Source organism: Schistocerca gregaria, chromosome 1 (assembly GCF_023897955.1).
Source record: "Schistocerca gregaria isolate iqSchGreg1 chromosome 1, iqSchGreg1.2, whole genome shotgun sequence".
Classification (NCBI taxonomy): domain Eukaryota; kingdom Metazoa; phylum Arthropoda; class Insecta; order Orthoptera; family Acrididae; genus Schistocerca; species Schistocerca gregaria.
Window position 1 is genome coordinate 489,932,654 of NC_064920.1, and position 15,530 is coordinate 489,948,183.

The 15,530-nt window shown below is 45.7% G+C and overlaps 1 protein-coding gene across 1 annotated transcript in view; it reads right to left on the reverse strand.

Annotated features, from left to right (window-relative positions):
* The window catches only part of LOC126355025 (dynein axonemal intermediate chain 3-like), a 199,146-nt gene that overhangs the window by 83,386 nt on the left and 100,230 nt on the right, over positions 1-15,530 (reverse strand). Inside the window, exons 6-7 of the mRNA XM_050005208.1 lie at positions 11,317-11,703; positions 3,004-3,268 (exon numbers count right to left, since the gene is read on the reverse strand). Of these exons, the coding sequence (XP_049861165.1) occupies positions 3,004-3,268; positions 11,317-11,703 (652 nt within the window). The remainder of the gene's footprint in view (positions 1-3,003; positions 3,269-11,316; positions 11,704-15,530) is intronic.

The following is a 15,530-nucleotide window of genomic DNA, read 5'->3' on the forward strand; positions in this document are numbered from 1 at the left end:
AAATCCTGAAGATGGGCTAAAATTTACAGACGCGCGAAATTTGGCACGTACTTCGATGCGAGATGCCTTTAATAGGTTCCACAACGAAACATTGTCTCGAAATTTGGTAGAAAATCCGAAGAAATTCTGGTCGTATGTAAAGTACACAAGCGGCAAGACGCAGTCAATACCTTCGCTGCGCAGTGCCGATGGTACTGTTATCGACGACTGCGCCGCTAAAGCGGAGTTATTGAACGCAGTTTTCCGAAATTCCTTCACCAGGGAAGACGAATGGAATATTCCAGAATTTGAAACACGAACATCTGCTAGCATGAGTTTCTTAGAAGTAGATACCTTAGGGGTTGCGAAGCAACTCAAATCGCTTGATACGGGCAAGTCTTCAGGTCCAGATTGTATACCGATTAGGTTCCTTTCAGATTACGCTGATACTATAGCTCCCTACTTAGCACTCATATACAACCGCTCGCTCACCGATAGATCTGTACCTACAGATTGGAAAATTGCGCAGGTCGCACCAGTGTTCAAGAAGGGTAGTAGGAGTAATCCATTTAACTACAGACCTATATCATTGACGTCGGTTTGCAGTAGGGTTTTGGAGCATATACTGTATTCAAACATTATGAATCACCTCGAAGGGAACGATCTATTGACACGTAATCAGCATGGCTTCAGAAAACATCGCTCTTGTGCAACGCAGCTAGCTCTTTATTCGCACGAAGTAATGGCCGCTATCGACAGGGGATCTCAAGTTGATTCCGTATTTCTAGATTTCCGGAAAGCTTTTGACACCGTTCCTCACAAGCGACTTCTAATCAAGCTGCGGAGCTATGGGGTATCGTCTCAGTTGTGCGACTGGATTCGTGATTTCCTGTCAGGAAGGTCGCAGTTCGTAGTAATAGACGGCAAATCATCGAGTAAAACTGAAGTGATATCAGGTGTTCCCCAGGGAAGCGTCCTGGGACCTCTACTGTTCCTGATCTATATAAATGACCTGGGTGACAATCTGAGCAGTTCTCTTAGGTTGTTCGCAGATGATGCTGTAATTTACCGTCTAGTAAGGTCATCCGAAGACCAGTATCAGCTGCAAAGCGATTTAGAAAAGATTGCTGTATGGTGTGTCAGGTGGCAGTTGACGCTAAATAACGAAAAGTGTGAGATGATCCACATGAGTTCCAAAAGAAATCCGTTGGAATTCGATTACTCGATAAATAGTACAATTCTCAAGGCTGTCAATTCAACTAAGTACCTGGGTGTTAAAATTACAAACAACTTCAGTTGGAAGGACCACATAGATAATATTGTCGGGAAGGCGAGCCAAAGGTTGCGTTTCATTGGCAGGACACTTAGAAGATGCAACAAGTCCACTAAAGAGACAGCTTACACTACACTCGTTCGTCCTCTGTTAGAATATTGCTGCGCGGTGTGGGATCCTTACCAGGTGGGATTGACGGAGGACATCGAGAGGGTGCAAAGAAGGGCAGCTCGTTTTGTATTATCGCGTTATAGGGGAGAGAGTGTGGCAGATATGATACACGAGTTGGGATGGAAGTCATTACAGCATAGACGTTTTTCGTCGCGGCGAGACCTTTTTACGAAATTTCAGTCACCAACTTTCTCTTCCGAATGCGAAAATATTTTGTTGAGCCCAACCTACATAGGTAGGAATGATCATCAAAATAAAATAAGAGAAATCAGAGCTCGAACAGAAAGGTTTAGGTGTTCGTTTTTCCCGCTCGCTGTTCGGGAGTGGAATAGTAGTGAGATAGTATGATTGTGGTTCGATGAACCCTCTGCCAAGCACTTAAATGTGAATTGCAGAGTAGTCATGTAGATGTAGATGTAGATGTAGATGTAGGATTGCTTCCGCCTTTCGGATGCCTGTTCTTATTCAAAAATCCTTGTTTCTGGGCTGTGTCTTGCTCCGGTTACTTTATTTATTACGGCTGCGTACTCTCTGACGGCAATTTCGTGTGGAAGGTAGAGAACTATTATTTGCCGATATGGAGTTTTAAGGGCATTATTTTTTGAAAGGTCCATATATCTCACATGTCCCTCAGAATTTTATCAGTTAGACATTTTATTAGGATTACAGTCACTGCAGCTTCTTTAGGTCAAAGTTTGGTTGCCTGAGGATGTGATTGCAACGTCGCGAAGCTGTTGTTGTTGTTGTTGTTGTGGTCTTCAGTCCTGAGACTGGTTTGATGCAGCTCTCCATGCTACTCTATCCTGTGCAAACTGCTTCATCTCCCAGTACTTACTGCAACCTACATCCTTCTGATTCTGCTTAGTGTATTCATCTCTCGGTCTCCGTCTACGATTTTTACCCTCCACGCTGCCCTCCAATGCTAAATTTGTGATCCCTTGATGCCTCAGAACATGTCCTACCAACCGATCACTTCTAGTCAAGTTGTGCCACAAATTTCTCTTCTCCCCAATTCTATTCAATACCTTCCCATTACTTATGTGATCTTCCCATCTAATCTTCAGCATTCTTCTATAGCAGCACATTTCCAAAGCTTCTATTCTCTTTTTGTCCAAACTATTTCACTTCCATACATGGCTACGCTCCATACAAACACTTTTAGAAAAGCTTCTTCACCTCGGAATAACTATTGCAACCAATATCCTTTTGAATCTGCTTATTGTATTCATCTCTTGGTCGCCCTCTGCGATTCTTAGCCTCCACGCTACCCTCCAATACTAAACTGGTGATCCCTTGACGCCTTAGTACGTGTCCTACCAACCGATCACTTCTTCTAGTCAAGTTGTGCCACAAACTTCTTTTCTCCCCAGTTCTATTCAGTACCTCCTCATTAGTTGCGTGATGTACCCACCTAATCTTCAACATTCTTCTGTAGCACCACATTTCTAAGGCTTCTATTCTCTTCTTGTCTAAACTATTTATTGTCCATGTTTCACTTCCATGCTATGTCGCTCTCGGAAGAGACAGATTGCGTTTTCAGCGACACGCTGCCTACCGCCGAGTGCCGGCAGCGCCCTCACCGTACGTGTCGCTCCAGAGCGCCCAGACGTGGCCGCCGGCGCTGGCGAGCACCTCGTTGCAGAAGGGGTTGCGCGCGATGCAGGAGACGGGCCCGTCGTGCAGCGTGGCGTGCCACAGGTAGGTGCCCGCCTGCGAGTCGACGGGCGCGCCCGAGCGCGTCTCGATGCCGTCCCAGGCGAGGCGCAGCACGGCGCCCGTGGCGGTGCCCATGCCCAGCTGCTGGCGCGGCTCTGCGCCCTCGCCCTCCGGCAGCTCGCACCGGCCCTCGTAGCGGTCGCGCCGCGCCGCGTCCGTCGCCACGCCGCCGCCCGCCGCCAGCGCCACCGACGGGTCGCAGTCCGCGCGCGCCAGCAGCTCGTACCTGCCCCCAGCAGCACGGCTGCTCTTAATCTTCTTTTTTTCTTTATTGAATTTCGATTCCCCCTAAAGGGGGTGGGATGGCAGCAGCGTAGTATGCCGCTCTTCAGCCCACACACTTTGTTAAGAGAATGAAGAGAATAAATAATAAAAACCGGCGATAAAATCGGAGACTTAAATAGGAACACGGCGAAAAAAATCGTGGAACTTAAAACATAGAACAAAGGGATGATGATACAAATAAAATACATAAGAAGCAGACAGGTAAAATAATAGACAGACAATTAAAAAAAAAACACGGCGACAGTCTGGTGTCTGTTCGCAAAAGACATAAAATTCACACCCAGCGACAGCACGATTTCTGTTTGCAACACTAGAAAGACGAACAACACTGAACAATCATTGGGACACTGCACTAAAAAGTTGGCAAATGTGACATACCACAGTTGAGAGCAGGTGGGGGGAACTGGACAGATGATGGGAAAATAAAAAAAGGGAGGGAAGGAAAGTAAAAGCGAAGGGGGGGAGGGGGGAAAGGAGACGATGGAGGACGAGGACCCATAAGAGGCGTGGGGGTGCTGGGCAGACGAGACAGGGAGTGGAGAAGGCAGAGGAGGGGAATACAAAAGGACCGGGGGGCGAGCGAGAGAAGGGAAGTAGCGAGAACTTTGGTGGGGAGAAAACAAGATGGAAGGGGGGGGGGGGGGGAAGAGGGAGCCCAGGGAAAGGACGGAGGTAACGAGGGGGGGGGGGTGAGGATCAGAGTTGATAGGAGGGATAGAAGGAGGAAGAGAGGGCATTATCCGGTAGTTGATGGAAGCCACCTCGGGAAAGGAGATGAAGGGTTTAGAGATGGAGGGTAGGAGGGACACAACAGTGAAGACGTGGTAGGGGGCGGGGATGGGAGAGGAGAGGAGCAACCAGGGGGTGAAGGGGATCAAGGCGGCGGGAGGTGTAGAGTATGCGGATATGTTCGAGGAATAGGAGCAGATGGGGGAAAGGAATGAGGTCATAGAGGAACCGCGTGGGGAACGGGAGGTGTATACAGAAGGCGAGGTGGAGTGCATGACGCTCAAGGATCTGGAGGGACTTATAGAATTTGGGGGGAGGGGTAGATATCCAGGCGGGACTGGCATAACAGAAGATGGCACGGATTAAGGATTTGTAGGTGTGGAGGATGGTAGAGCTGTGCAACCCCCATGTCCGGCCAGAGAGGAGTTTGAGGAGTCAGAGACGGTTGTGGGCTTTGGATTGGATGGAGCGGAGATGAGAGATCCAGGTGAGGTGACGGTCAATGGTGAGACTAAGGTAGGTGAGGGTGGGGGTCTCTTAACCTTTTGAGCCAGTAGCTTTTATTAATTTTGTTTCAAAGTCCCGGAACCATTAGCAGCAAACCACCACTGTCGTTGTAAGACACAGATATCTAGTGGTACACTTAGGTACTTCTACGAATACAGGGCATAGTAGCCGTCACTTAGGCCGTGTCCTGCGTGAGCGACAGAAGCGAGCTACAGCTTCAAGCGACAAAACACAACCGCAGGTGTAGTTACGAAAGTGTCATACGTGAGCGACATCTCTGTCGCTGCCTGTCTCGCGCTGCAACTGGCGGCGTTTGAGTTCAAGCTTGTTTCAATCTTTTCGCTGCAGCACGCGCTACACAGAGCGACACTCACGTGTCTTCTTGGCAAAGCAGTGGAGTGGACTCGACGGCAGCTATGAATTACTTAACATCCGATTTTAAGAAAATATTTTGATGAAAAAATTTGATTCTTCCGCAACGTATAGCTTGATATCACTAAATGATAAAGGTCAGAATTTATTTTCGTTATTCGTCATAGTTACTGTGCTGCACGAAATTGAGTGCATGGCTGCAAGAAATTTTTAAGAATTTGCAGAGGTAAAATCACATTGTAGACTTTCCGTATAGTTCATTTAAGGCCATACATTATTGCGTATGAAATGTAACCAATATAACTAAATTGTATTTAAAGTTGAGATCGGAATGATCTCCCTTCTCATTCTTGATATATTGATTGTTACATCCGCGGACGGGTCGCTCACGGCGCGTCCGAAACTTTCCTGCGCTTCGGGAATCAAGTGGTCGTAAAAATCGTCATATCTCATAAAGGTTCAAGATATCGAAACGACGAATTTTGGAAATGACAGCACGCAGGAAGGACTATTTCATCATATGATTAACACTCGATACGCTTTTGATAACGCGTGAGCAGAGCAAAAACAAGACTCCAATGAGATTTTGTCCAAATTTTCATATCCAAACAAAGGGAGAGAAAAAGGTAAACGGGGTATCAAAGTAACCAGCATTAGATCTAGTTTGGCATGAAATATTTAACTGCTTGAAAATAATCAGAGTAATGTACGAAAACTTAATTCATAAGCTGAGGAAAAATTGAAAAATTTCACGAAACGCTGTTGTAAATGAAGTGTCAAAAATGTCATCTGTTCAAGACCTAGCTATTTTGCACATAAAAGATACATTGGTGCGGTATTTAAATGTCAAAAAGGCTTCCTTAGAATCAAGCATGTCAGGAAGGCAAATGAGGAGTCAGTAAGATCATGCTTTCTGGATAAAACTTGAAATACAAAAATGGAAGAAATCAGTCAAATATTTTATGAATTGATTTGTCTGACAGAAATAAGTAGATAAGAGAAACATTCTATGTGCCTTTGAATGGTGCTCGAAATCATGAACAAAAAATGAGTTTCACAAAAAGTTTCCCTAATATTTTTTATTTCATACTTTTAGACAAATCATTACACAAAACGTTTGACTTTCTTTTCAAAAATTTTGTAAGCGTCACTTTCACAGACTATTTAGAGTAATTGAAACGCTTGGCTTTACACTGACTGCTGATGAATACGTTCGGAACATCAAATATCTATAAAATTTCATGGTTCATTGTAATTTATTAGGAATTAAATGTGTATTATATACTGGGATAGGTGTGAAGATCAAGTTCTTTGGCAAGACCTTAAAAATATACTTAGCGATGCAGTGCAAACACTATACATAAAACTTAGTATACAGAATCGTAACTGTCAGTAAAACTGTAAGGACGGAGGGGAATTGAACCCAGGACATTCTGCTGTCACACATTTCTGAACTGTATTCGCTACCGCTACCCCACACCTACTTATTATTCTCTGTTGTAAAACTATGTTCTTGTTGTTGTTGTGGTCTTCAGTCCTGAGACTGGTTTGATGCAGCTCTCCATGCTACTCTGTCCTGTGCAAGCTTCTTCATCTCCTAGTACCTACTGCAACCTACATCCTTCTGAATCTGCTTAGTGTATTCATCTCTTGGTCTCCCTCTACGATTTTTACCCTCCACGCTGCCCTCCAATGCTAAATTTGTGATCCCTTGATGCCTCAAAACATGTCCTACCAACCGATCCCTTCTTCTAGTCACGTTGTGCCACAAACTTCTCTTCTCCCCAATCCTATTCAATACCTCCTCATTAGTTACGTGATCTATCCACCTTATCTTCAGCATTCTTCTGTAGCACCACATTTCGAAAGCTTCTATTCTCTTCTCGTCCAGACTATTTATCGTCCATGTTTCACTTTCATACATGGCTACACTCCATACAAATACTTTCAGAAACGACTTCCTGATACATAAATCTATACTCGATGTTAACAAATTTCTCTTCTTCAGAAACGCTTTCCTTGCCATTGCCAGTCTAAATTTTATATCGTCTCTACTTCGACCATCATCAGTTATTTTACTTCCTAAATAGCAAAACACCTTTACTACTTTAAGTGTCTCATTTCCTAATCTAATTCCCTCAGCATCATGCGATTTAATTTGACTACATTCCATTATCCTCGTTTTGCTTTTGTTGATGTTCATCTTATATCCTCCTTTCAACTTTCAGTTGAAACATCTGAATTTTTATGGAAATACACAAAGGTATACTGACAGGTTTCAGATAGATTATATAATGGTAAGACAGATACGTAGGAACCAGGTTTTAAATTGTAAGGTTTTTGCAGGGGCAGATGTGGACTCTGACCACAATTTATTACTTATGACCTGTAGATTAAAACTAAAGAAACAGCAAAAAGGTGGGAATTTAAGGAGGTGGGACCTGGATAAACTGACAGAAACAGAGGTTGTAGAGAGTTTCAGGGAGAGAATTAGGAAACATTGACAAGAATGGGGGAAAGAAATACAGTAGAAGAAGAATGGGTAGCTTTGAGAGATGAAATAGTGAAGGCAGGAGAGGATCAAGTAGGTAAAATGACGAGGGATAATAGAAATCCTTGGGTAACAGAAGAGATATTGAATTTAATTGATGAAAGGAGAAAATATAAAAATGCAGTAAATGAAGCAGGCAAAAAGGAATACAGACGTCTCAAAAATGAGATCGTCAGGAAGTGCAAAATGGCTACGCATGGATGGCTAGAGGACAAATGTAAGGATTTAGAGGCGTATATCACTAGGAGTAAGATAGATATTGCATACAGGAAAGCTAAAGAGATCTTTGGAGAAAAGGGAACCACTTGCATGAATATCAAGAGCTCAGATGGAAACTCAGTGCTAAGCAAAGAAGGGAAAGCAGAAAGGTGGAAGGAGTCTATAGAGGGTCTATACAAGGGCGAAGCTCTTGAGGACAATATTATGGAAATGGAAGAGGATGTAGATGAAGATGAAATGGGAGATACGATACTGCGTGAAGAGTTCGACAGAGCACTGAAAGACCTGAGTCGAAACAAGGCCCCGGGAGTAGACAACATTCCATTAGCAAGTGACTAATGGGACAGCGTCATGAAGGAATCCTTTGGAATATACGCTACTGGCCATTGAAATTGCTACACCAAGAAGAAATGCATATGATAAACGGTATTCATTGACAAATGTATTATACTACAACTGACATGTGATTGCATTTTCACGCAGTTTCGATGCATAGATCCTGAGAAATCAGTACCCAGAACAACCACCTCTGACCGTAATAACGGCCTTGATACGCCTGGGCATTGAGTCAAACAGAGCTTGGATGGCGTGTACAGATACAGCTGGCCATGCAGCTTCAACACGATACCACAGTTCATAAAGAGTAGTGACTGGCTTATTGTGACGAGCCAGTTGCTCGGCTTCCATTGACCAGACGTTTTCAATTGGTGAGAGATCTGGAATATGTGCTGACCAGGGCAGGAGTCGAACATATTCTGTATCCAGAAAGGCCCATACAGGACCTGCAACATGCGGTCATGCATTATCCTGCTAAAATGTAGAGTTTCACAGGGATCGAATGGAGGGTAAAGCCAGAGGTCGTAACACACATGAAATGTAACGTCCACTGTTCAAAGTGCTGTCAGTGCGACACGTGTAACCAATGGCACTCCATACCATAACGCCGGGTGATACGCCAGTATGGCGATGACGAATACACGCTTCCAATGTGCGTTCACCGCGATGTCGCCAAACACGGATGCGACCATCATGATGCTGTAAACAGAACCTGGATTCATCCGAAAAAAATGATGTTTTGCTATTCATGCGCTCAGGTTCGTCTTTGAGTACACCATCGCAGGCACTCCTGTCTGTGATGCAGCGTCAAGGGTAACTGTAGCCATGGACTCCGAGCTGATAATCCGTGCTGCTGCAAACGTCGTCGAACTGTTCGTGCAGATAGTTGTTGTCTTGCAAACGTCCCCATCTGTTGACTCAGGGATCGAGACGTGGCTGCACGATCCGCTACAGCCATGCGGATAAGGTGCCTGTCATCTCGACTGCTAGTGATACGGGGCCGTTGGGATCCAGCACGGCGGTCGGTAGTACCCTCCTGAAGCCACCGATTCCATATTCTGCTAACAGTAATTGGATCTCGACCAACGCGAGCAGCAATGTCGCGATACGATAAACCGCAACCGCGATAGGCTACAATCCGACCTTTATCAAAGTCGGAAACTTGATGGTACGCATTTCTCCTCCTTACACGAGGCATCACAACAACGTTTCACCAGGCAACGCCGGTCAACTGCTGTTTGTGCATGAGAAATCGGTTGGAAACTTTCCTCATGTCAGCATGTTGTAGGTGTCGCCAGCGGCGCCACCCTTGTGTGAATGCTCTGAAAGCTAATCATTTGCATATCACAGCATCTTCTTCCTGTCGGTTAAATTTCGCGTCTGTAGCACGTCGCCTTCGTGGTGTGGCAATTTTAAAGGCCAGTACTGTAAGTGCGACATGGAATATGGCGTCAGCGGCAGTGTGGCGAGAGCGCGGTCGGCATCGTTCAACTGACAAGATGCTGTCTGAATGCCCGCAGAGAGATGCTAATGGCGCACCCGCTACCCCTTCTACCGCAGCGTCACGTCTCTCCCGGCCCACCACCCCAAGACTACACAACCGCCCGTAGCCAGGTGGAAAGGGGCACTCTGCTAAAGTGCGCATCATTTACGACGACGGGCGAGTTTAGGTTCGTTCTGCGCATCTGAAGTCACAAAACACAGTCAGCCAATGAACAGAGAACGACGTTGCCAGAGCTGGACTGCAGTAATAAATAAAGGAATTGAACAAAAGTAATGTCTTGATAGCAGACTAACTTTTATAGAAAGTTTGGGAAAAGCATTCTTTATACTAATTGCTTCATATTCTATTAATTAATTAAACCAAACAAGCAATAAGCCTTCTAATTCAGGCGATAGCATGGAAAGGTGTGTGTATCATTCTCACTAACCGCTTTTTCGCAATAAAGAACAGTGGTAATTGTTTATTTCCTATTGTACTTCGACGAAACGTGAGTAACTCATAGTCATACCAACAGTGTTTGTTGGTATTTAGCGTGATATTTTGAAGCCATCTGCCGGGAGATCTTTTGAGTGACGAGTTGTGCGCCGGCAAGGCAGCTCAGCGTGTTCGGTCAGAGAGCTGGTCGGGCTCTGTTATAAAAAACTGAGTGGAAGGATCAACAAACGAACTTACCGGATGTCATGTGATGTCTGCAACGACCACACCCAGCGATCAACAACGAACACGAAAAAAAAAGTTGTGTTAGCGTAATGGTTAAAGTGTATTGCTGCTAAGTGAAAGGTTCTGAGTTGAAACCTTGTTTGGTGCTTAAAATTTTCTTTATTTAAAAACAGTATGGAAATGTCTTACTTCATGAATTTTATTCGTTTGAATGTAATTTTTTTGAAATTTCTGGTGGCAACTAAAATCTACTATACGGAATGTATACGCTATGGACTTTAACCTCCGGAAATTCTTCAAAATTTTGTGCAATGGTTTACTGCATCAAATGCTGCACAATAACTGCTTTGAACACCGAAACAAAATTAATTCATTTATGGGGGGAATGTATCAGTCAAGAAAATGCGTAAAAATCAAATTTTTAGGCCAAATAGTTTTTGTGAAATCGAATGATAAAGTGTGTCAAAGCAGTCGAAACACCATGTGTCTGCACAGGCGAGCAGTGCAGTGATGACAAAATCGCGCACAGCGCTGAATACGCGGAGCACGTCTCTGTAGCAGCGAAAGGCTTAATGTGGCCATGGTGGCTTTACTTCATAAAGTGCGCGCTCCCCCCTAAACGTAAGTTTGCGAACTATACTATGGCGCTGCTTCTCTTGGCGCGTACAACTGGCAACGCAGCAATCTCCCGCGTCTGGGCGGGCATGCGCGAACCGCCAAGATAAAAGAATTCAACTATAGTACACATATTACAGCATCTGCATATGTCGACACTTCGCCAGATGATTATGACTATCGTCGAAACGTCTCGGTATTTTAACACTGTCACCTGACTGGAAGCCTGAGAGATTTTCACAAACAGTAGTCGCGCGGGAGGGCCTACATCTTCATAAAATTTTATTATCTGCTGTTCACCCTGGTGCTGCTGTTTTAAAGACCAGCAGTATAATTGCAGCGCATTTTCATTAGCAGACGTCAACACTTGGTAGTTTTGTTTAGTGGGAGTAACCTGACGAACGGCGGGTCGAAGGCTATGCAGGAGACGGGAGTCGGGCTGGCGTCGTCGGGCGCCTGGTTGATGACGCTGAACTGCGGCCTGAGCACGAGGTGCAGCGGCCGGTAGCGAGGGGCGTCCGCGTCCAGCGCGGCTGGCCGCATGCGCGCCTTGCGGCCGCCGCGAGCCTTGGGCTGCACCAGCGCCGTCTCGACGGTCGGCTGGCGGGCCTCCAGGTCCCACAGCGCCACCGTGCCGTCCTCGCAGCCCGTCAGCAGCGCCAGCGACGGCGAAGCGTCCTCAACCACAGACGCCAGCTTGCCGCGGTTCGACACCTGCGGCACGATGCGAGCTAGCACTACCCTAGTACCTTCTATGTACGGAGACTGTACACTGCTTGACGACTGCTAAAGAACAGAGATGTCGGACAGGAATAATCACGGGCAATGACGAACGACGTGAAAGACAGTACGTGCGTAATAGAGGTAGAGTGGTGTATTTATAACGAAAAAGCCTAGAGATTTCACAACATCGGAAAGCAGGATAACAGGCATAAATGACGTCAGTGTCAAACTCCCAATACAAAAGTCGCTATAGGACTCTCAGTGATGAATACGCCCTCCTTGGACACTAATGCACGTTTTGTATCTTTATTCGTGCCGGCTACCAAAGTATTGAGGAGTCCTTGGGGCCGGCCGGTTTTCGCGAGCGGCTCTAGGCGCTTCAGTCTGGAACCGCGCGACCGCTACGGTCGCAGGTTCGAATCCTGCGTCGGGCATGGATGTGTGTGATGTCCTTAGGTTAGTTAGGCTGAAGAAGTTCTAAGTTCTAGGGGACTGATGACCTCATATGTTAAGTCCCATAGTGCTCAGAGCCATTTGAACATATTTTTTTTTTTTTTGGTGGCGGAGGGGGGGGCGGAGGGGATCCTTGGGGGATATTTTCCCACTCCTCTTTCAAGGGGGTTTTCATTTCTTGCAGGGCTATGGCAGAGCATGTTCGTTGATAAACACGTCCTAACGTCATCGGTCCGTAGACCAACTTAAACTAACTTATGCTAAGAACAACACACACACCCATGTCCGAGGGAGGACTCGAACCTCCGGCGGGAGGAGCCGCGTAATCATGGTACCCCAGACCGCGCGGCCACTCCGCGCGTCACACACACACACACACACACACACACAAACAAAATGAACGCCTGCTGGAGAAGACACGACAGTTTACTCTTCACCAGAAAATTGCATCTCAAATAGAATAATTCACTCTTAACATTGCCGAATATCTTCCACACCCTGGTACCTCTCTAGGGAGATGCTCACTTTGACCACTCATCAGATTTTCGTCCCATCCGGGTGTTTAAGATTGATGTACCTTATTTCGTTCTCTCTGCCATGTCGTACGTCTTCCGCCACTGCTCTCATCCACAAGCGTCGGTGTTTTGTGTGATTCTGGGCCGGACGCTGTGGCCGAGAGGTTCTAGGCATTTCAGTCCGGAACCGCGCTGCTGCTACGGTCGCAGGTTCGAATCCTGCCTCGGGCATGGATGTGTGTGATGTCCTTAGGTTAGTTAGGTTTAAGTAGTTCTAAGTCTAAGGGACTGATAACCTCAGATGTTAAGTTCCATAGTGCTTAGAGTCATTTGAACCATTTCCAGTTCTAGGCCTTCTTCTTGATGGATATACCCTAAGTGATCAAAAGTATCCGGACACCTGGCTGAAAATGACTAACAAGTTCGTGGCGCCCCCCATCGGTAATGCTGGAATTCAATATGGTGGTGCCCCACCTTAACCTTGATGACAGCTTCCACCCTCGCAGGCATACGTTCAGTCAGGTGCTGAAAGGTTCCTTGGGGAATGGCAGCCCATTCTTAACGGAGTGCTACACTGAGAAGAGGTATCGATGTCAGGCGTTGAGACCTGGCACGAAAACGGTATTCCAAAACACCCCAAAGGTGTTTTATAGAATTCAGGCAAGGACTCTGTGCAGACCAGCCCATTACAGGGATGTTATTTTTGTGTAGCCACTCCGCCACAGCCTGTGCATTATGAACAAGTGCTCGATCGTGTTGCAAGATGCAGTCGCTATCCCTGAATTGCTCTTCAACAGTGGGAAGCAAGAAGCTGCTTAAAACATCAATGTAGGTCTGTGCTGTGATAGTGCCACGCGAAACAACAAGGACTGCAAGCCCCCTCCATGAAAAACACGACCACACTGTAACACCACAGCCTCCGAATTTTACTGTTAGCACTACACACGCTGACAGATGGCGTTCACCGGGCATTCGCTATAGCCACACCCTGCCATCGGATCGCCACAATGTGTACCGTGAGGCATCGCTCCACACAACGTTTTTCCACTGTTCAATCGTCCAATGTGTACGCTCCTTACATCAAGCGAGGCGTCGTTTGGCAATTACCGGCGTGATGTGTGGCTTATGAGCAGCTGCTCGAACATGAAATCCAAGTTTTCTCACCTCCCGCCTGTCATAGTACTTGCAGTGGATCCTGATGCAGTTTGGAATTCCTGTGTGATGGGTTGAATAGATGTCTGTCTATTAGACATTACGACCCTCTTCAACTGTCGTCAGTCTCTGTCAGTCAACAGACAAGGTCGGCCTGTACGCTTTTGTGCTGCACGTGTCCCTTCAAGTTTCCACTTCACTATCACATCGGAAACAGTGCACCAAGGGATGTTTACGAGTGTGGAAATCTCGCGTACAGACGTTGACACAGGTGACACCCAATCACCTGACTACGTTCGAAGTCCGTGAGTTCCGCGGAGGGCCCATTCTGCTCTCACGATATCTAATGACTACTGAGGTCACTGACATGGAGTTTGTGGCAGCACGATACACCTAATGTGAAAAACGTATGTTTTTGGGGGTGTCCGGATACTTTTGATCACATAGTGTACTACTTCGCGGAAGTATCGCAGACTACATCCCACACAAATATTGTACAATAAGGGTACACGCTTGGTTTGACCAAGCTAATAACACGCACACCGTACGATAACTCGTAAATGACCAGATGCAAACTACGCTGATCGGATTATTCAACAATATTTACACCCAATCAGCTCAAGTGACCTCTCACGATCACGTCGCATCAGTTACGTCGTCGAGGGACAACAGTAAAATGTTAATTCTTGGTAAGTTAGTACTACATGTTCCATAGCTCATTTGAACGATTCTTTTATCTAAATAATGTGGAACGAGTCATTTTACACGATATGTGTACATAATTAGTTTTTCGTTAGTGAACACATTGTCTTTTTAGTCCTATTCATGCAACTACATTTAAAAACAATGTGTTTTTTCCCACTCGCTACCAGTGTTTAAGTAGAAATTCGTCAGTGGAATAGAAGGAGATGTCAAGGAAAAATGATTTTAAGTTAGATTTAAAATTAGCTGAAACGATTAAGGCGACCACTCGCGTAAAGCGGGAAATCAGGTTCGAGTCGCGGTTCGGCACAAATTTTCATTGTCTTCATCAGATTGTATAGCTAGAAGTGGTTCAGTACATTTCATGTGATCGGTATGGCCTAGGCTTTATGGTGTGGGTAATGGGCAAACACAGCTGCGTAAATTTGAGCGAGGTGCCATCGCAGCACAAAGATGTTACAAAAAGTTTGTTCTGGATCACGTCTATCTGTCTGAGGATGCGGTAAATCCCCATTTCCAGTTTGAGGACGACGATGTCCCCCCCCCCCCCCCCCCCACACACACACACACAGGACCCCTGCTACACACTGCGTAGTGAAGATATTGAACGTGTAGCATGACCAATGTACTCCGCAGACCTAAACCTCGTAGGTGATATTGAAGGGTACAGAGAAGATAAAACTACTTTTATGAATTAAAAACCAGTCAATATTGAAAACAAGACGGTTGGGGTGTAAATAGTAAGTTCCTGACAGCCGTATATACCGCCTGACAAAAGAAGTGAAGCACCCAGAAAACATGATCAGATGCCAATGTACTTTCGTATATGTAGATACCGTTGGCGGGCATGTAAATGATTAGAGTTGCAATTGTCTGCGGGAGACAAAAAAATGGTTCAAATGGGTCTAAGCACTATGGGACTTCACATCTGAGGTCATCAGTGCGGGAGACAGAACAACCACTAGAGTGCCTTATTACTGTTCGTGTGTTTTACTATTCCTAGCAGGCTATATAATGGGTATGAAGAGCGACAGATGTTATGTGGTCCTTATGAAAGAAAGTACGTGA